The sequence below is a fragment of the Malurus melanocephalus genome, unplaced genomic scaffold (assembly GCF_030028575.1).
Source record: "Malurus melanocephalus ecotype Western Australia unplaced genomic scaffold, MMel_1.1 scaffold_83, whole genome shotgun sequence".
NCBI lineage: Eukaryota > Metazoa > Chordata > Aves > Passeriformes > Maluridae > Malurus > Malurus melanocephalus.
This window is the reverse complement of record NW_026623315.1, coordinates 2188126-2208588: the sequence shown is the minus strand read 5'-3', so window position 1 is coordinate 2208588 and position 20463 is coordinate 2188126. Positions and strand designations below refer to the sequence as shown.

The following is a 20463-nucleotide window of genomic DNA, read 5'->3' as shown; positions in this document are numbered from 1 at the left end:
GAGGGAAGCCACTGCTCTGGGTGCTTTTATGGCTTTTCTCTGGGAAAGGTGGGAATACTCTATGCTTTCTTCCCCACGCACAGATAGTCATCTGTGTGGGTAATGGAGGTGCAAGAGAAGCCGACAACTCTAAAGACTCTTAGGAGATGCAAGTTTGTTGACACTGCACTTGTGTGAACGTGTCTCTTGTGACATTTCACAGCACCAGCCCTGCTGGGGCAAGGCCTTACACCTCCATTGCAGGATATTAACCAGCTCCACTGGTTAATATGTTCAGGCTGGGAAACAGGCAGTTTTCCTTCATGGGGACTGAAGAATTAGTGCTGCCGTCATGCCCTGCTTGTATTCAAAGCCCCAGTCTCTCCTGCAGTGTCTTTCCTCGGGTGCATGGATCACCTTTTTTTCACAACAGTACCTTAAAGAAATCGCTGATGAACTGTTTTATGGAGGGCATGCTTCACACCTATTAAGGAAACCACCTGAGCCAGCATCCCAAAGAGGCACCAAAAGGCTGTAGACTGTGAAAGGGAGCCAAATGAAAAGTGTCAAGCATTTCTTTGAACGCAATTACTCCTGCACAACTCCTGCTGTACACCAAACATATTCTCTTAACTCCACAAGCTCCCAGAAGCTCCAAGGTAGTTCTAGCAGTAACATGAAGCACAACATTACTTTCTACTCTTTGATTTATCTACTTGTTTTCATTCTTCTTGCAAACCTACTGAGATGTTTGTTTAAACTGCTTAGAAGATGCTGTGGCATGCACGATTTCTTTTGACTTTTCCATGATGCTGTACTCAGAACAGTTAACAAAAGCTAGTTTTCCTTTTTAGTTTTCATCATGTCACTTACCTAAAGCCAGAGGGGTTTTAGGCAGGATTAGAAATTCAGGTTTTCCCACTGTCTGTGCTACACTGAGGTCAGAGATTCATCTGCCTTCCCCTAAGGTAAATCAGCATTCACCTTAATGAATTAACTGCTGATGTATTTTTTGACTGATATGAAACCAGTTTCACCATGCTCAATTACTAAAAAAAAAAAAATACATTATGTTTTCTAGAAAAACTGCAAGGATTTTGTTACCTGCTTGCTGAACTTTATGGACCACACATAGCTGAACTGTAAGTATTTCTGTGTCTTCTCGTGTTTTTGTTTAATTTGTTCTTGACATGTACAGATGTGCTGTCAGGTTGAAGTGGAAGGACTTCACTCCTAAACTCACATTATTTTTAAAGCAGAGATGCTTCAGGGTGRTTCTGGTTTGGCATTTGGCACACCTATTATTGAGTTAATAAACACAGGCTGCCACTGGTAACCATTTTGATATTTCATTTAAATCTCAGATCAGSCCCATCTGATGTAATTACCTTTTGAAATTCAGCTCATTTGGCAGAGAGAGGAATTTGAATAACCCACGTGTGTGTGTGAGACAGGTTCTATAAAATCATACTGTTGTTGCTTGGCTCTTGCTTTCCATTCTACCTTTAATCAGGCTTTCTAATTGTCAGCCCCWACATGCTCTCCCGACCTTGATATGCACTCTTGGGGAAGCCTACTATTTAATCTAAGTGATTAAAAAAATAAAATGTAGGTCATTTTATTCCTCTTTGAAAGTTCTTAGTTTAATTATCAGAGCTTTTATTGGGCCTTCTTCTTCCCYAGGGCTTTTATTTTTGTTTTTAAAACTAGCCAAGGGACTGCAAAGTGCTTACAGGACTAAGAAGTGCTATAATCAAACATTTTAATTTAATCCCTGATTAGCCCAGAGGTGTGTCCCAAAAAGAAAGAAACAATCCTAGCACTTGTGCTTGGTGATTAAAGGTTAAGGATCTTTGAAGGATTTCTGGTTATTTTGTCGTGTTAATGATTGAATATTCGTATGTGCCAAATTGCRTATGCATTAACTTTAACCTTTAAATCTTCGTCAGACTTATGATTGATTAAAAAACTAGAACAGTTAYAATGCATTTGATGTAAAGCACGGTGCTTTTTCATCATCTTGGTTTCCAATTTTAAATGCTCAGTAGGATGTCGTGGCAGAAAATCGTTGGAGCCCAACGCTGTACTGAGCAGCGGTTACGGGCCACAGTGAAGTGAGCTGGGATTATTGTGTGGTGTTGGGGAGATTTAGCTTCCCATGGAAATAGCTTCTACTTTCAAGAGCCYAGAAAAACATAATAGTCTTTGTTTATGCACCATTTCCTTCAGCATAGACAAGGAAATGAATGCCGATGTGGTTTGCCATTCCTTGAGGCTGTGTAAACAGGATCCGGGACAGCCGCTTTGTCATCTCTACTCTCCTCCAAAGGTGAGTTGGTTCCCACTTTTCTTAAAACTGCTGATTGTGGCAGGTCTTTTAAGCTGGAACTGAACAGTTTGAGGCTTCCACTGCACATGCATTGTTAACCAGGTTGAGGGAGTGTGGGACTCACAGGGCCAAATTCTCCTGTACCAATCTGGTTCAAAGAAGAGTAGGGAAAATAAAATACCCCTTTCTCCAGACTTTGTTGTTAAGCAGTACAATAACCACCAAATCAGCTGAGGTTCAGCTATGCCACCACCTTACCACAGCAGACAAGTGATCCCCTCATTGCCTGATCTGCTGTGACAGCCTGTGGGGGCACAAGTTACCTGCTGCAAATGCAGGGCCATTTGACTTGGGTGAGCCTTCAGTCCAAGAGGTTTAAGCTAACATGCATAATCTTTTGCCCCAGGCTGAAAACATATTTAATTACCAATGCTTCTTTGACGTACAGTTACTTGCTGCAACTCTTGGATATCTTTGATTGCACATCCTAGACCTTGGCCATGCTCGTACACGTATATATCTGCATAGGTGTCTAAACATATGCTGTTTGTTTGGACATTCTTTTGGTTGTAATCTTTTCCTTCCCAGCCATCATGCATCTCTAAAACCTGTGAGTGATGGGGGTTGCTTGGTGGTGTTGAAAAGTAAGCAATTCAATGAAGCATCTATTTTTGTAAATCTTCCACTGCATCTGGGTGGAGAAAGGCATGTTTGATTTCTAAAAGTCCACGTGAGCTGTTTCACACAGGGTCTAGTCCAGCAGTCATTGAAATGAGGCAATCTTTCCATGGGCTTCAAAGAGCAGTGGTTCATCTACAAGGTGGATTTAGTTCTGCCAAGATCTGGAGAAACACTTGCTTTCCAGRAATGACAGTAACATTTGGTTTATAGCAGTGTGAGTCTGTGTTCTGTGATGTGTCAACATAGATATCCATGGGTGCAACCACGCAGGGGTGAAAGAAGACAAGTGCAAKCATCACAGAGGGCTCACATTAACTCACCTCAACCAGAATATTGCCCCAACTTCACCAAACACGTGCCATCAGAAATCCCACATCTTTTACTGAGTGTCAGCAGTACCAGGTGCCTCTTGTAGTAAAAGAGGATGCAGGCAATAAATTGCACTTAGAGGGATGGCTGCACAGTGAGCTAGGCTAAGRAGTCTGGAGAGAGGGACTGTTTGAATCAAGGGGCCTCCTTGAGGAAATTAGGACACCTTCAAATGTGTTGAAATGCTCCGTTGATCAGACAGAGGGAAAAGGATGCCACTCATGGGGTCCCTGTCACATCTTTGTGAGCTCTTACCCATCTCCCAGAGCAGGTGTAGGATAGAGGTTGACTCCTTCCACCTCCAGTGACAGCTTCAATGAGTGCACTGCCCTCAAGGAAAACAGCTGAACATGATGGGGTTTTGGTTTGYTTTTTTTAAACAAAGTCTGGACTCTTATTTGCAGGGCCTGGAGACTCCCTCTGAGTGTGTATCTCAAGCAAACCCTCTTCCCTTCCAAGTGGAAGTTAAATCCCTTTCCCTCAAGTTATTTATTTCTCGTCATGAATAAGTGAACCCTACCAACAGAACAATTTTTTTACACTGACTGTGCCCTTCTTTTTGGCTCTCCTCTTGTCCTGAGAGAGCATGAGGAGATGGGAGGAGAAGAGCAGTGCTTAGAATTCATGCTCAAGTGGTTGATAAATTGCACACAGTAACTCTGTGACAAGTCAAACTGAGTAAAGATGAATTATGGGYGAAAAAAATTAATATACAATCAGAGACACAGGTGCATAAAATGCAGTTTACCTCACATTTGCTTCTTTAGTTTGTAATTTGATTGATCACTTCAGTTTTATGAGTCTGCAAATGTTGGCGCAGTCCCCTGCYGAGTGTTTGAACAAGACTTTAATACTAATGACTGTTCTGTTCAACTCTATTGATTTTCAGGTACTTCACTTATTCATTTAGACTTTTGGATGCCCATTTTCCCAGAATTAGTATCATATTTGTACTGGCAAAGGAAATGAAAGAAATAGGATTACGTGTCCTTGGAAAGCCGTATAATGTTCAGGTTTTAATTGCCTTTAAGKTGGAAAGTATCAAAGCGTATCTCCTTTTTTTCCATCATTAGTTAATTTTTTTTCTGTCATTAGTTTATTTTTTTCTGTTTGTGTGATATTACTTTATTGCTTTAGGGAGGGTGTGTGTTTTGAGGAAGAAAGAAGCCCTGCTTCAGGGACCTTTCACACTGTCTACTTAATGGATACACTGCAAAGTATAAATGATACGTGCATCATTTTACATACTTCCCTGGTCTCTCTTCCCTGGTCTCTCTTCCCTGGTCTCTGACAAATTAGCCTAAATAATTTTTTTTTTTTTTTTTTGGCCAAGCTGCCTGGAGCTATTAGCACTCTGTGATTATTCTGGAAGACTCTGCTCTGATTATGAATTACAAATATTTCTCCGTTCATGTGGAGCTCAGTGCTCTCAGCGCAGAGCTGGAGGAGAAGGGCATCCAGCCTGGGCAAGGGCAGCCCCCGTTGCTGGGGCTCRGGCAAGGTGGGCTGCTCTGCTGGGGAGCAGTTTCAGGAGCAGATCACTGACATTGGTGGGGCAGATTGGGAGGCTCCTGGATCACCAGCATGGCCATGTGACCAGATGTCACTTGTAATGGGTCCTGTGAGCCCCTTCTTGCCACCAGGGGCTTGTAGAGCAGAGCAGAGGTTCTCCTCTACCCTTTAGTACAAGGGTGATAACACTGGGGACTCCTTCAAGGAAAGAGACAAACTAGCAGGGCACATCAGGAGAGTGGGCTTACTAAAGGTATCTGGAAACTGGATGGTGTCTGAAGCTGCTGTGGTGTGCTGTGTGGTTTAAGCCAACAGCAGTATCAACAGCAGATGTTCTAATATGGGCTGCAGCATCACTCCAGAACGCTGACAGCAAGACAGGCATCCAAGATAGCTGGTTTGGGATGACTGGATAATGTTTCCGCCAAAAATGTTTATCAGCTCATATGCTGGAGGACGTTCTGCACGAACTTGTGTAATACAGGGATGTTCCTCTAGTGAGTGAAAGGGGCTGAAATAGGATGAGGGGTTTTAGGCACTACCTACCAAGTTTCCTTTCCAGCCCTGGGAACAAACAGGTTTGCAGGAGATTATTTTCAGCTTGTCTCTAGATTTTTTTAAGCCAGCTGRCCTGTTTGGTTAAATGGCAATACTTTATTTTATTGGGACTGGAATAATGGCTTGACTTCAGCATTGTGGTCGTGCTCTAGCAATCACTAAAAGAGTCTGTGTTGGAAGCAGTTTGTACTCATTCTTTCTGCCTTTCAAGGTGCCTCTTCTGCTCCCCATCATTCTGCTCCAGATTATCAGAGATCTTGTGGCTGCATAATTTGGTTTAATCTCCATCAATAGGATTTTGGTGGAAGTCATTTTGCATCAGCAAAAAATGTACCTATTTACACTCTTTATCACTTTATCTTGCCAAAATAAGCCTCACTGCCACCAAGACTCATCTTGGTTCATGTACATCTATCAGGTCTTTCACTGACTTTGTGGAAAGCAAAAGCCACATCCCTCACRGACATTACTGTGGCTGTTTGACAAAGTAGGAGCCAACCACTTCTGGGTGGAAAAGAGAAACCCTTTGGGGTTTAGTAAAATTAAAACATTCCTGCTGTTTTCTCTCATTCCTCTTTCTCACTGAAAATGTGAACTTCTTCCTGGGAGGTCAGACAGAACCGAGCTCCAGGGTGGGAGTGCTTATGCATTCCTGATTAAGAGCTGGCTGCCAGTCATTGGTAGACCTTGTGACTGGGACCTGTTTCYTTCTTTTGAGACCACAAGCTGTCAAACAAGCATCTGGGAGGCAGACTAAGTCCTGTGGAGCAAAATGCCCTCCTTTTAGCCTTCGTTTTTGGAAATAGGTAAAATCTRCTGACATGTGAGTTGTATCTGAAACCTGAAGAAACTACCTGTGATGAGTACTAGCAGAAGGCACAGTTTGAGCACCACTTGAGTTCCTCCTCTTTTGCTTGTTTCTCTGCATTTCCTCTACTCCTCTTCTCTGGCAGAAAATAAAATAAACCCTACCCCAATCAAAAACCCAGACAAACCCCCAAAATCCAAACAACCCCAACCTTGCACCAAATAAATCCAAAGGAAATAGGGTGACATGGGGTTTGCAGGGTGGTGTGTGCAGCTGTGYCGTGCCAGTGTAAAAGCTGCCTCAGGCAGAAGGATACTTGAAGACAAATCTTGGGTGACTCCACATCACAGAGATATTTGGGGTGGGAGGGTGGCAGACAAAAGTGTGAGGACAAGGAAGCGTTRCTCGTGAACAAATCCCACTTTTATCTGTGCTGTTTGACAAGCTTTGCAGAATTTTGCTATCTTGGTAGTCTTGGTAAAAGGATGATGAAAATGAGTTAGAAGGGAACTCGAAGTGTTTTGCAAATATCTGCTCTCCTGGGAAAAAGCTGGCTAACAAGGATGACAAATGAGAGAGAATTAGAGTTGCTTCATGCATTTGTTTACGATGAGAAATACATCTGTTTGCCAAAAAAGAAATCATTATTGGGAACGCATGGTCTCTGGAGAACACTGAAAGAAGGCAGTGAGTGAAATCCCAGTGGTGCCCTGYCCTCAGCCCCATCCATGGCTGGATGCTTTGTGCACACAGGGCAGCAGGGCTGCACCAATTGGGGTGGATGGTGTTGGCTGCCCCCAGGACTCATCCATCAGCTGCTGGAGCTCAGGGAACACACTTTTGTGGGAAAGAGAGGAGGCTCCTTGCTAGCAGAGATGCAGCAGAAGAGGTTGTAAGGGCAGTATGGCGTTCGGTGGCAGGCCTGACGTGCTGGTGTCAGCCAGGGATTGCAGGTGACCTGTGGAATCAGGAGTGGTGTTTTCCCAGTGGGTGTTTCAGCTGCCAGCCTTCTGCAGCCCAGTCTGGGGTTTTGGCTGAAGTAACTTGTGAAGTGAGAGCAGGTGTCAGCTTTGGTGCTTCAGAGAGAGGATCTTCTACGTGCAAGGTCAATCCAGCCTTTCCTGCCTTTTCTGCTTTCTGAGTGCAATATTCCTGTAGCTGTCTGAAGCATCCATTTCTCRTGTGCTGCTGCTGCAAGCAAGAAAGGTCTCTCCTACCCTGCCCAGCAGAAAAGGATTGATAAATCCTACCTCTCTGTGAATTTTCCTTCTATTATACTCATTTTTGRCCCATTTTTCACATCTGCCTCTCAAGTAATTTTATTGCAGAAATAACAGAAGCTGGTATTGTACAACATAACTATGGGAAACATAAGATGCGTGATTAGTTTTGGGGACAGCAGTTGCCCAGGGGGAAGAAACTACAAAACAATGTCTTGGCTCATTCCTAGCTTCTCTCATCTACTTGTGACATAGCCTGGTTTTTAGAAGACTGTAGACACCATGAATTAAACATATATTAACTACATATATTAGCGTGACACATATATTAAACCCCAGTAACTTAGAAGTCTGTGTTCCTTGCTGCTTATGCTCATTCTTCCGCATCCCTTTGTGTTGTTCACCATAAATTTTTGACCCTTGAATATCACGGTTAATTAACTTGCTTTGATCACTGCCTAAATCAATTATAATGACATGCTGAATTTTATCCCCAGTACAAAAATGTTGGCAATGATTACTTCAAATACAAATTAAGTCTGCTTTAATTTTCTAAGCTGGCATGCCGCTGTTCAGTAAGGTGCCATCACAGAAGGGATATTTTCTTTTTTTTTCTGAATGCTGTAATAATAACCCTTGCTGAAGCATGCCCATTTTCCCCCTGCTGAGTCCAGCTCTGTCCAGATAAATATAAACTTGTGCTGACTTTACCTCAGAGCCCTCAGACCCAGTTGATGCTAGGYTGGCAGTAATGTCCTTAGGCTGGGCTGCAGGACGGACTGATAGCAGGTCATTTTCAGACAGAGAAGCTTGTCCTCGCTGATAATTTTGAGCAGAAACCAGGTGCTAACGTTTGTGATACTCTGGATTTTTTTTTTCATTTGGAACATTTTCAAAAGTAATTTATTATTATTTCTTCTTTTATTTTAGGGTTGGGGTTTTTTTTGTCAGTTCTCAAAGCCTTCTCCTTCAGAAGGAGAGCAAACAGGCAATGCTTTCAGCCTCCCTCATGCTGAATGCTGAGGGGAAGGATGGAGGCCATCACACMACTACTGCTGCTTTCAAAGGTGGCCTAATAAAATGTAGCACAACATGTGGGGATTGTCATCACTGAGATACAAGGATATTGTCCTGAACTGGAAATGGAGCAGCAGGGGGTAGCATATTTGGCATTACCCTGATTGCCCCAGACTCCTGTGACTGTCTTTGCTCTTTTTATTTTTCTTAAATTGAAGTTGTGAGAACTTCCTTTCTTATGTAAAGTTGTGGCTGAATTTAGACAGCGCTGTTCATCAGAGCTGTTAAACAGTTGTTAAATATTTTGAACTGCATGAGCATATCTGGGGTATCTACTTATCTCTGGGGAGAGTGGGGAGAATCCTTGTGGCAGGAGAAGCACTGATCTTTCTGTGTGTGAAACAGCACAAACTTCTTGAGGCCGAGGTCAACACTTARCAGCGTGGTGCAGAAACAGCCCCTGCTTAATCCCCATGCCTCAACATTTAGCCAGGCTAAATGGACCAGGTGGGCTGCAAAAATGTATTGGTTGAGGTTTTTGCACAGGCAGAGCCTTGAGGAAGGCTTGGAGAGCAGGACTGTGGCCATGTTTGGCAGTGCCTGGCCATGGCACGCCGCTGGCAGGGTGCATTTGACCCCAGCCTTGATGTGCCACACATGGCACATCCATCTCCTGGCTGTCACCCACAATCATGAATGGTGCCTCTTGCACAAAACTTTCTCTCCTCCTTTGAGGGATTTCAGGATTTCAGGAATCATTTCTGCATCACTGGCAGCTGACTTATTTGTAACCCATGGCCTTATGATGGCCAACCTGATGATGCCTCTCCAAGATCTTTTCTTGGAATGGTTCTCCTACTCTTCCTTTGTATAAGGATCCTTATTGTGGAGGTACCTAAAATGCCTCCTCAGCACATATTGGCATGGACGTGATGGAAAAACTGTCTTGCCACTCTCAGCCAGAACTTGCTCTCCCAAGTGGATATTTCCAGAATAAAAAGCTGACCTTCCTAGATCCTAAGCAGGAGATTTCCCTTCCAAACTCCATTGCCTGCTCTGTACCTTCCTGCATGGCATCTGTTCCCCTGCTGGGATGAACCTCAGCTGAGTATAACCCTGATCCATGCAGGAGCAAATGTTTCCTCTGTACCATTCCACAGCCAGTCAGGCTGACATTACACGAGTAACCCTCTTTTAGCCTTCTAATGGATGAGTTTTCTGTCAGGAGGAGTCACGAGAGAAGTATGTCCTCTGCAGCTCACGCAGTGCAGTCAGGATATGAATTTCAGCTCTTCAGCTGATCTGGACTTTTCCTTGGGAAATAAATGATGCCCTGGAGCAAAATAAATGAACTCTTGCAACTGGAGTTTCATAGAAGGTGACTGGATAATTGATTGTTAGTCCAATAAAAAGTAACTGATGAGGAGTTTGTGGACTCATACATCATTTCTGTGCTGTGACGGATATTAAAATAGGAAAAAATGGTAGGAAATGGGGAGAAAAGTTGGTAGGATACTGTGAGACTGATCTGGTCGTTTTTCATTTTGTTCTTGCTCTCTTAGGTGGGACTGAGTACTGCAATAAGAAAAGCAAAAAGAATTATGAAGACTTCCAAGAACCTGGTAAGAAATCGATGGCATTAGGGTGTTTTACACTGTACTGGTATTTTATCAGGAGTGAGTCCTTATTTGTTTTATCTGACTATGAATCCTCCTGATCAGCATTGAATTGAATGCTGACTCACTCCTACTTGATACAGGATCTGCTCTATAAGGTGACATTGGAAGAAGGAGAGGGAGAAATAGACAAAAAATATGGAAGTATGGGGAGAGAATTTAAAAAAATCATGGAAAATGCAGCTATCCTGTAGCTGTATGTAAGTGAGTGCCTCATGAACTGACCCACTGCCTCAGAACACAGCAACTGCACTTTGAGGTTGTCTGAAACTCAAGCGATGGCCTGAATGCAAATTCTGTGTATTTTTCCTGTTTGGGAGATGCTGCCTTTGCCTCTAAAATGTGAAAACTGGGATTTGAAATCTTYCCACCTCCAACAGTTTTCAGATATGTAGAGGATCTCTAAAGTGAAGCAGAGAAGGGAGGGCCAACTTTTCTTCTGCTAGGTTCACTAAGGTGATTCAGTTCAGCCCTGGAGTTTTCTTCCAGTTGTCTTCAGGCACTCAGTGCAGAGGAAATGCTTTAACTGTTTGTGAAGAAATTATTGATATTGCTTTTTCCTGAATCCTTACTGCGATGCTACTTACAAAAGTGAAAATTGAGGTGCCTAATTAGCCTTTGGGCAATTGCCAAATTGCCAAGCCAGGGAAATCAACAAAATGCTGCAGAGAGGGGCCTCAGCTCCCACAGAACAGCAACCAGCAGGACCTCGCATTCATTTTCCTTCCTATTCAACCCTRRCTTACTGATGGCCTAAAATTTCCAYTCAAATTACATGAAATTGTTATTCCTCTTTCCCTGGAGCAAGTCCCCATGTTAACACCTGTATGGAGACACTCTGACTCAAGCAGGTCCTCTCTGTGAGCCGGAGATGCGGCGCTGGAGAGGAACCAGAGGGGAGGGGACTACCCTGTGGGGCCCAGGATTCCTTGGCTTCCTTGCACATCTATGGGGCTGAGACCCTCACATGCCCAGCCACATCCCACTCTGCTGGGCTGTGCATGCCACATCCTTTCATGCTCTCCTGGGTAGGGTGGCATGGTTGGCATCAATCTTTGAGTGCAATAGGCTCTCCTATTTTGCCTCTCTTCTGCCATATTCTCAAAGCTTCTCAATGTTCCAACACCTCTGCCAGTCTCCAGTGGCCCTTGGCCCCTTCCTGATCCYAGCTGCCTGTTTACCAGTGGGAAGGACAAGCAGACTGGAAGCAGAAAGGTCAYGGTTGGCTTTCAATGTATTTCCAAACTCCTGCACAATACAAGGTCAGCTCAAATTAAAACAAGTATCATGTGCTTGCTTGGGCCTCTCCTACAGTTATTGCGGGTGTGCTCCCTTTAATAGCCTGGGCTGAAATTTATTTTAAACCTGGAAAATTGAAAATAACAACATTTCTGGAGGCATTAGTTCAGCTTGCARTTTCCCATTCACTGAGATTGAAGTTATTTTCAGATCCAGAAAAAAAAATGCAGTAAGAAACACAAATGAGAATCTCTAGGAGGGAGCACAGTGTGAATCATGCTTGCGTGAGCTGYGTATCCCAGAGCAGCAGCGTGTGATGGAATACTAAGGAAATCACCTGCCCAGGCTCAAGGCTGCCAAATCATCCTCTGTTACCTGCGCAGGCAGACACATCTCAGTGAGAGCTCTCACTGCTTGGGGAGAGGATCCCCTGTCTGTGTGTGTGGGTGAAGACCCAGAAACACTCCTTCTGTGATGGGACATCACTGCATCCACACCTGTGGAGAGAGAAAAACATTCAGCTGGCTTTTTTTATCTTCTACCTCATGCTAGACCAAAACATCAAATTAGATCTGTCCATCCTTACCATGTCTGCTATTTTGGTTGCTTTTGCTGCATTGCATGTTTGGGGAAAGCCTTCTGAAGAAGTTCTTGCAAGTTAACTTGGCTTGGCAGCTGTGTGTGACTGTGCATAAAAAAATAGATGTGAGAGTGGGAGATCCATCTGAATCTCAGGATTTCACATTTCACATTTCATTGTGAGCTTGGGAAAAAGAAAAGGTGCTTGCCAGATGTAGAGATTCAGTGAAAGTGGCTACAACTCAAAAAAATCTTAATAAATGTCTCTGTTTACTAAAAGGAGTGAGCCATCTCTAAGCCACTGGTTTAAACCAAACACCAACAAGCGTTAGGGGCTCATTGTTATTCCTTTTAGTAAAACCAATTAAAATAATTACAGAAATTTCATTAGGGAATGTTATCAGGCAATGAATAGGATATAAGTGTTATCAATCACTGTGAGCCCCTCTAGCATTAACTTTTCTTGTGGGTGGAGTCGATACTAAGGGGCATCTTTGAGCAATAACAATTAAAGAATGGTGATTAGAGCTCTGGCTGTAACATTTAATGAGAGCAGGCACAATCCTGGCCAGACTGTGAGGTCCCTGCAAGTCACAGCCTGGCCGTGGGACAAGTGGGAATCCATGGAGGGAGGCCAGAGGGAATTGACAGGGAGAGAAGGRCATGAGCTGATCTCCTGCCCAGCCWCTCGTGTTACACAGGGRYAAGCAGTCCATCTTCTCTCAACAGCTGCTGCTGCAGCCATAGCTTGTCTCTGCTGGGAAGGACCCCACAGTGCCTGCTCACACAAAGATTCCCTCTTTTTTTATACCTGCATTCCTTGCCTTTTGAAAATAGCCCAAGGCACCCTCAAAGAGCAGATGAGCTGCTTTCCTGCACAACCCCAAGCAGAACTGAATCTCCAGATCTCACTGTCCCACCTGCTGTGGGGATGCACAGAGGCTTTGGAATGCTGCTGCAGATGGTCCTCGGCAGCACCCACACCACTGCAAGGTCAATCATTCCCACAAAACTTAGGCAGTCTTGGGCCCTGCAGAATAATGTTACTTTGAAACTAGCAGACACCCAGTCAGCAAGAATTTTCAAACAACTAGCTGAGAAAAAGGAAGGAAAGRTTTTGTTCTGCTTACAGCAAAGGGTAAACTTCTAGCTCAGGCTGTGAGCAGAATRAAAGGAGGTTTTATTTATGTATTTATTTTTTGCAAGCCCTGTAGTTTGTCTCTCTGGTGCGGTTTTGGCTCCAGGTGCCTTTACTTCAAAGGCTTTGCGTAATGTGACTTAGACTGAAGTGAAAAGCTGACAGCTCAGATGAAGACGYTGCAAATCTTAGCCTGATGGAAGGCTTAAAGAGCCTCTGGTGCCTCTGTTGGCAGGATTAGTCCTACTTGAAGGAGGTGGGGGAAGTGATTTCTTTCCTCTTTRCAGAAAGGTCTACATAGGTTTGCAAAGCTCTCTGAGAAAAGCTGGCATCCTGTTTGTGCACCTCTCACTCTCTCTGACCATACATGCAGAGCAAAAAGGAAGCCTGTATCCCAGCCATGCTGCAGGACATTGCCCCAGGGCAGCCAGTAGCTTGGATACAGAGCTGCAGAGGGATGGGGAAGAGCAGAGGGGAACTGGAAATGCAGCAGTGGGACCAGGTTGGCCTTTTACCTCAAGGAAAGGCCCCACTGCCTGGCTGCTTTTGGCTTTTTCTCTCCACTTCTTCTGTGGTTGTGTKCTGGTTTCTCCTTTCACTCCACCAGTACCTCCACCACCTCCAAGCCAGTGGTGGCTAAAGCTTTGTTATTTGAGTGTGTTGGGCAGAGCCAAAGAAAGTTAATTGGTGGCCTTTTTTCAGGTTTCTTGTATCCATGACCTTCCTTTTTTTCTTTTCTTGGTTTCACTTTTGCATCCTTCAGAAAGTGCTCTGTTACAGCTCCACCTCTATTGAGGATCTCTCCTCCTCCATTTCAGTGGTACCTGAAGAAAGTAMCATCGTTTTTTTTATCTCCACCTTGCTGTTTGGTCACTTCAGCCACCAGTGCAAATGTTGGCTACACCTTTTTACTTGAGGTTCTATGCCCTCTTTACTGCCCCACCCCTCCTCTCCACACTGATATGCTGACTGTGGCATATTGTTGTGCCAGACCTCCTGCTTTGGGCAGCCTGAGACCCTTACCTCCATCTCCATTTGTTACCTGTYCAAGCAAACACCTTCCCTGGAGCTGCAAGGCAATGCCCTGTGCTCCTTGGCCTCACTGCCTTGCTGTGCTGCCTTGAAGTTCTTCTTTTGAAATCTTCTTTTTGAATCTCTTCTTTATCCACTGGGTTTGTGGACCTACATGCTGTATAATAACCTTCCATTGTCCTCTCCAGAGGTGTGTGCAGCCTTTACCTTCTGTTTCACGTTGGGGGTGGGCTCTGATATCATTAGCTTGAGGACTCTCTTAGTCCTTTTTTCTGTGTGTATTAAGTACACCGCACAAGGCAGTTGGTCCAAGGACAACTCTTAGGTGCTATGTCTATATAAACAATTACTCTTCCTTGCATAAAATTATGACTATGCCCATCTGCTCGTCTGCTCTATGTTTGCATGCTAAATGTAGYCTCAGTGAACACAGCTAATTAGGCTGTGCACCAATTAGCCCTCTGCATTTAGAGACCACTCGAGCACCCTCAGTGTTTCAAGACCAGGCCACATGAGCAGTGTATTTGTGGGATTCACTGCCAGTGCAACACAATTCTCTAGGAAGGTCTCTTTCAGCTTCTGAAGCTTCCTGGCTGCCTGGAACATCAACTGGGTTGGCCCTTGGCTATGGGCTACTAATGTTGAAAGAGTTTTTATAGCAGCAGCTGTCTTTTACAGCTTCCAGGTTTGGCCAAAATAAAATCTAGRTTTTCAGGTAAAAAGCTCATTTAAAAGAAACAAGGATATTCTATGCACAGTCTGGATCGTCCCATTTCTCCTCCTCTTGTAGCTGACACTGCCATTTGACTTATCCCCTCCTCCTTGGGTGTGTGGAAGCCAGACTCGTGGCTCACAGCACGTGGCTTTCACTAGTTCTGCACTGTCAGATGCCACCATGTTTATCAAACATGAGAACAGTTATTTTTACAAAGATTTTTTTTTAAATGGTTACAAATGAGAAGGCGGTTTTCACAGGAACTTTTTCCTTCATTTTTGAGCTTTACAGGTCTTTGAAAGCAAGAATAGTTGTTTTGTGAAATGCTCAGTCTTAATCCTTGACTGTTGTCTAAATCCTCTGGCATGTGGCATCTTTACTGGCATCACTGGAGGTTTTGGATGTTTCTAGGCAGAAAGTACATGGTTTAGCTTTGTAATTTACTGACATTAAATATCCCAAGCTACACCACCTCTGTGAACTAATGCACCAATCTTCTTTTATTTTTCTTCCTCTCCAGAAAAGCTTCATGGGGTTCTCAAGTGTCTGTGCCTTTCCTCTTCTGGCTAACCTGTGTGAGAAGATTACATAGTATGTATAAATTTTCAGTCCTTAACCAGAAATAGATTTTGGTASATTTGCTTCTTTCAAAAGTCATCCTTAGCTAGCAAAGCTTCCCATACTTTACTTATGCTGGTTTCCTGTACAAAACCACTGTCTAGATAATACAGACGGAGCTTGCACAGAGTTCAGGTAAGTAAGAGTCATCACAGGGATCCCTCCATTCTTTTCAATGCTTAAAACATTTGCTTAATTTTAGCATGTCCCAGAGATCAAATATGTGACACAGTCACAGATGTGACATTCCAAGAGGGAGCCACCTTTCTCCTGAGATTTTCTGAGCCCAAGGAACTTCTTCATTTCATTTGGTCACCCAGTTGTGGTGCCCGTGGCTCAGCACAGGAAGGCCACCAGCACCTATATGTGCTGTGAGGACCCGTGTGGACCAACTCTGTGGAACATGAATTTAATGTCAGTTTTGAAGCATAGAACAATCACAAGGTGTTTAAGAAAGTCAGGTGGATGGCAGCTAGGAAAAACAACTCATGACAGTGCTGACTTTGAGTCAGTTTCTGAGAACGGCCATGAGCTGGGCTATTACTCCTAAAGCATATTTTCATGAACGGACATGAGCTGGGCTATTACTCCTAAAGCATATTTGTCAATGTACTCCAATGACTTGGAGGAATACTCAAGCATGTCTGAGAATAAAATCAGTATTATCAGCTGTGCATTGGACTAATTCARCTGCCAAGACTAACTTGCTCACCTATTTCTGCTCATTTAATTGAAACTTCAAATATCAGGAGTTTATTGGGAGCAGATTGATTGACATGAGAGGTCTTGCAAGTGTCTTTTGAAATGTCAGTTGGGACACATAAAGCTGAGTTTGAGCCCTGTGAGTTCAGTGGAATGAGAGCGGAAGTGGGACTGAAATTGTATGTAATATATTGGATTGGATGTGTTCAATTAAATTCTTCTGATATCTCCCTCATGCATTCTTTCACCATCTTTGGTTTTTTGCTTTCTCTTTCTGTAGCCACAAAAACGTTATAGAAAAAAAAAGATAAAAAAATAACTTAGTCCACAGATTTGATGTCCTAGTTTGTTTTAGGGACTGCAGGTTTGACATTGCAGCCATGCAGGAGTCCATCAGCCTCACCTCCAGAGCTCAGTCAGCAGATACTGAGTACAGAATTTGCACTTTGGGACAGGATCACTCACTTTGCTGAAGTACAAGTGCAGAGACACAACTGAATATGGAGCTGTGAATGCCATGCCAGATATTATCTATTCTGTACACTTCACTGTGTTTTTTACTTTCTGAATAGGTTCCCTTCCATATGTTAACATTATGGTTTTTGTTTTTTACAGTGTTCTGAGAAATAAACTGCCTTTTGAAGATTTTGATGGAGATAAATTTAGTACTTTCCCAGTAAGCAAAGCCTTTCCTTTGGTACAGTAATTCCTTGATAATGAAGATGTYTCTGGGATTCCTTCTACTTTCTGCAAAGCCTTATCCATTCATGTGAAAATAGTGTAGAATAAAGTGAATGGAGGGGGTTTTGTCATAGAATGTTGATTTTTTTCCTGGATGAAATGCAATCATTCATGTCTGCCACCTGGGGAGATGCACACATAAAGCTGTGCTCCCTGCAGAATCAAATTGCTCTGCTGTTGAGTGGTTTGTTTACTGAATTAATAAGAGGTGAAGTAAAGTCAAACTAAAAAACAAATTAAATTGCCAACTTGTCTTACTTCTGAGCCAAAGCATGCTAGGTGTCAGTTATTAAAGCTTAGCAAAGGGACTCTGGAATACAACCTGTTTACTGGGTTTTATTCCTACACCTTGAGTAAGATTCTCATTTTAGATATTTTAAATTAAAAGTGCAAGAGTAATAATGACTTTCCTATCTGTGTGTTTCTSCTGGCCTTTAGACATTGAGGGGCTATCACTGGCGAGGCAGAGACTGCGATGACAAAAACACCACCRTGTACCCTGGCAGGCGGTAAAGATTTTTGTTATTTTAAAGGCTTCCTAATAATTGTGGCTTTGTGAGGAATGAGTTCCAGTTTTTATTTTGACTATACTGTTAGCCAGCACATCACTGCTTGTAGCTTGATTTCACTGTGAAGGAGACAAGAGGGGATGATCAAGACGAGGGATTGGGCTCAGTTGCAGGGGGGGTGCACACATTTCTTCCCTTTCCCTGAAGCATCTGCAGAGGTGGGGAGGGAAACCATGCCACTGACTAAAAGGATAAGTTTCATTCAGCAACTTYCTGTATTAACTTTAATATTGCATTTTGCCTCTCCTAGATTCAAAGGGGGGAAAACCCCACCATTCCATGCAGAAAGGAATTTCTAATTCCTTTTTATTCTTAATGAAAAATGGGACTAGGGATCTGATTTCCTGATTTTTTTTCTGACATTGTTTATCCTTTTATGTCCTTGTTTTAGTCCTGATGATTGGGATGCAAAAGGTGATTCTAACTGCAATGGCATATGGGTAAGTAAATGAAGTTGCACATTCCTGATTGCTGCTTCTCTTTTGTCCTCTTTAGTCTGTGATTTAGCCTACAAATGTTTCTTTCTTATTTATTCTGGTAGTATTAACTGATATTAAYAGTTTGTTTACTGATGCTTTATGATTGTTTAAATTATAGCTTATATGATTAATTTAAATGTACATATACTTATTAAAATAATGTAATGGAAAACATTATTATGATGCAGTGCCTCCTGCAGGAAAACATTCAAGAAGACCTAAATTCTCAGCCTCTGCTTTTCACTGACATTCTTCAGATGCTAGATAGATGCTATCATCTGCCCTTCTCTTCTCCAACAGGGTGTGGATCCGAAAGATGGAATTCCCTACGAGAAGAAATTCTGCAAAGGTAAATCTTTAGAGTCAATACAAGAAATCACATGTCTTATGTGYTGATTTTATAAATATTTCAATATTTGCATAGTCATTCACAAGGCAGGGGAAAGACAGCAGGCTTTACAACATCATGAGAAAGGCAAAATTATTTGGRTTATTTTTAATCTTGAGGATGGGCAAAGATGAAACTTGAAATACACAGGCTGCTGGTAATTTCCTGTTAAAAGTCAGGTCAGTAATGAAGTTGAACACAGAGATCAGGGACAGCAGCAAACAGARGTGTCACCTCTGCATCTTCTCTGATGCCTGCAGACGAACCCAGAGTGATGGCCTTGGGATTTACAGAAACAGTTTAACATATGCATTTGTCCAGTTTTACTTCTTGCCATAAATAGATATATTTTTTTCCAGAAAAGGGTTTAAAAGGGGGAAGTGATGGCATCAGCTGATCTCTCTGACCACGATGTGGGTGGGTGCCCATATGCCCACATCTCACAAATAAAAGCCTCACAAACCAGCTGTGGCTGCCGTTGTCACTCACCTCACCCTACACTGAAATCAGTATCCTGGGGATGAACCATTGCCTGGCGAGGCTTCTCAACATTTTTAGATGAAAGGCAATCTACAAATGTTAAGCRACATTAATTATAACCCAGACAGATTGTTCCAGCAGAAATACTCATATGAGTAGCACATCCACCACCCAGTTCTAAGGAGCTTTGAGCAATTTTCTGAGTAATCCGATTTCCCTAAATGTTTAAGTACTTTTTAATGCATAATCTATGGATAGTAAAAATAAACACTGTCTGCACAGCAGAACCTCTGCTGAAATAACACATTATTTGAATACAGCCAGGATTCTTTTCCGATTAGCAAGACCTCCCCCTGTTTTCCATGCCCAGTCCCCAGTCGTTTCTCTAGGGTTGTTGGCAAACGCTTGTCAATTTCTGCTGCAGATGAAGTGAAAATCCTATTGCAGTGTCTGAACAYTGAAGCCACGTGAAGAGTGGTGTAGTCAGTCACCCTGTGACTCCATCAGCTGCCACTGCTGCTCTTCTTTAAACGCTCTCCAAGCTCGGTTTCAGTTTGCTCTTTTTGCCCATGTCACTAACAAAATGCATCCATCAGGTGCRGGCTCGAAAGGGGTCGTGCTCTTGGGGGACTCGGCCGGCGCTCACTTCCACATCCCTCCCGAGTGGATGACCGTCACGCAGATGTCAGCGGTGAGGAATCACGTTCGGGTTGCCAAAACCACTGATTGCCATTTGCTTTCCCTGCTGTGCTGCAGGTTGCCAAGGGGAAACAAGTGCAAAATGCTTCATTGCCCTGGATTTTGTAGTTACGGTCTCACATGTAGCCATCCTCTCCCACATCTGCTCTTCTGAAGATAAAAAAGTGCAGCCCTGTGCTGCTGCCATTGCTCCAGCATCTGTGCAATTGGGTCAGGGAAGGGTTTGGCTGCAGTGTCCCRGTGCTGTGCCAGAGACACAAACCAGGACATCTGGCTTTCCACACACGTGCCTGTGGCTCAAGGAGACCCGTGCTGTCTGTGGGATCAGACCTGCCATTAGCAGGCTGCTCGGGATGGCTCCTTGCTGTGAGAGTGTTGCACAAGTGACCCTGCTGACAGTCAGGGAAATTCTGCTTTAGGAATCTGCCTTGGAAATGACGTGCCCTGGATTGTTTTCCCTCATCCTGTGGCATATGTGAAATAGGTCTCATAACTCCAGTGTTCAGGTTTTGAGGTTTGTTGAACAAATGCAGCCGCAGGTGTTTGAGGGTCATCCAAGTATTTATAATAGATTGTCCTTAAGGGAAGAGTTTCTGTGACCGTAAAAAATCACAGCCACACTGATGGCTATCTTTGGGTGATATCCCAGCATTTCCTGTTTTCAAGCAACAAAATGTGCCTGACTGTGAACTATACTGAAMCTGGCCTCATGGCATGTAATGAAATAATTGAGAGGAGAAAATCACACCAGCCAACTGCAATTATGGGGTGGGGATAAATGCACAGGTATGCTCCTGACCTTCACTGTTGTTTCCTATACCGAAATGTTGTCACTCCCTAGCTAGGGAGGACTGTACCTTGTCCTTCTCCACGTAAGGGTTGGGCAGTTTGATCATGATTGCCCACATTTCCTGCTGAAAACCTGCTACTCCTCC

General features: G+C 43.5%; 1 protein-coding gene across 1 annotated transcript in view; it reads left to right on the top strand.

The window, feature by feature from the left end:
- The window catches only part of AOAH (acyloxyacyl hydrolase), a 76375-nt gene that overhangs the window by 20222 nt on the left and 35690 nt on the right, over positions 1-20463 (top strand). Inside the window, exons 4-12 of the mRNA XM_057367735.1 lie at positions 1061-1121; positions 2209-2308; positions 10036-10095; positions 15373-15443; positions 16788-16848; positions 17352-17422; positions 17874-17922; positions 18262-18310; positions 19426-19520. Coding sequence (XP_057223718.1) covers positions 1061-1121; positions 2209-2308; positions 10036-10095; positions 15373-15443; positions 16788-16848; positions 17352-17422; positions 17874-17922; positions 18262-18310; positions 19426-19520 — 617 coding nt within the window. The remainder of the gene's footprint in view (positions 1-1060; positions 1122-2208; positions 2309-10035; positions 10096-15372; positions 15444-16787; positions 16849-17351; positions 17423-17873; positions 17923-18261; positions 18311-19425; positions 19521-20463) is intronic.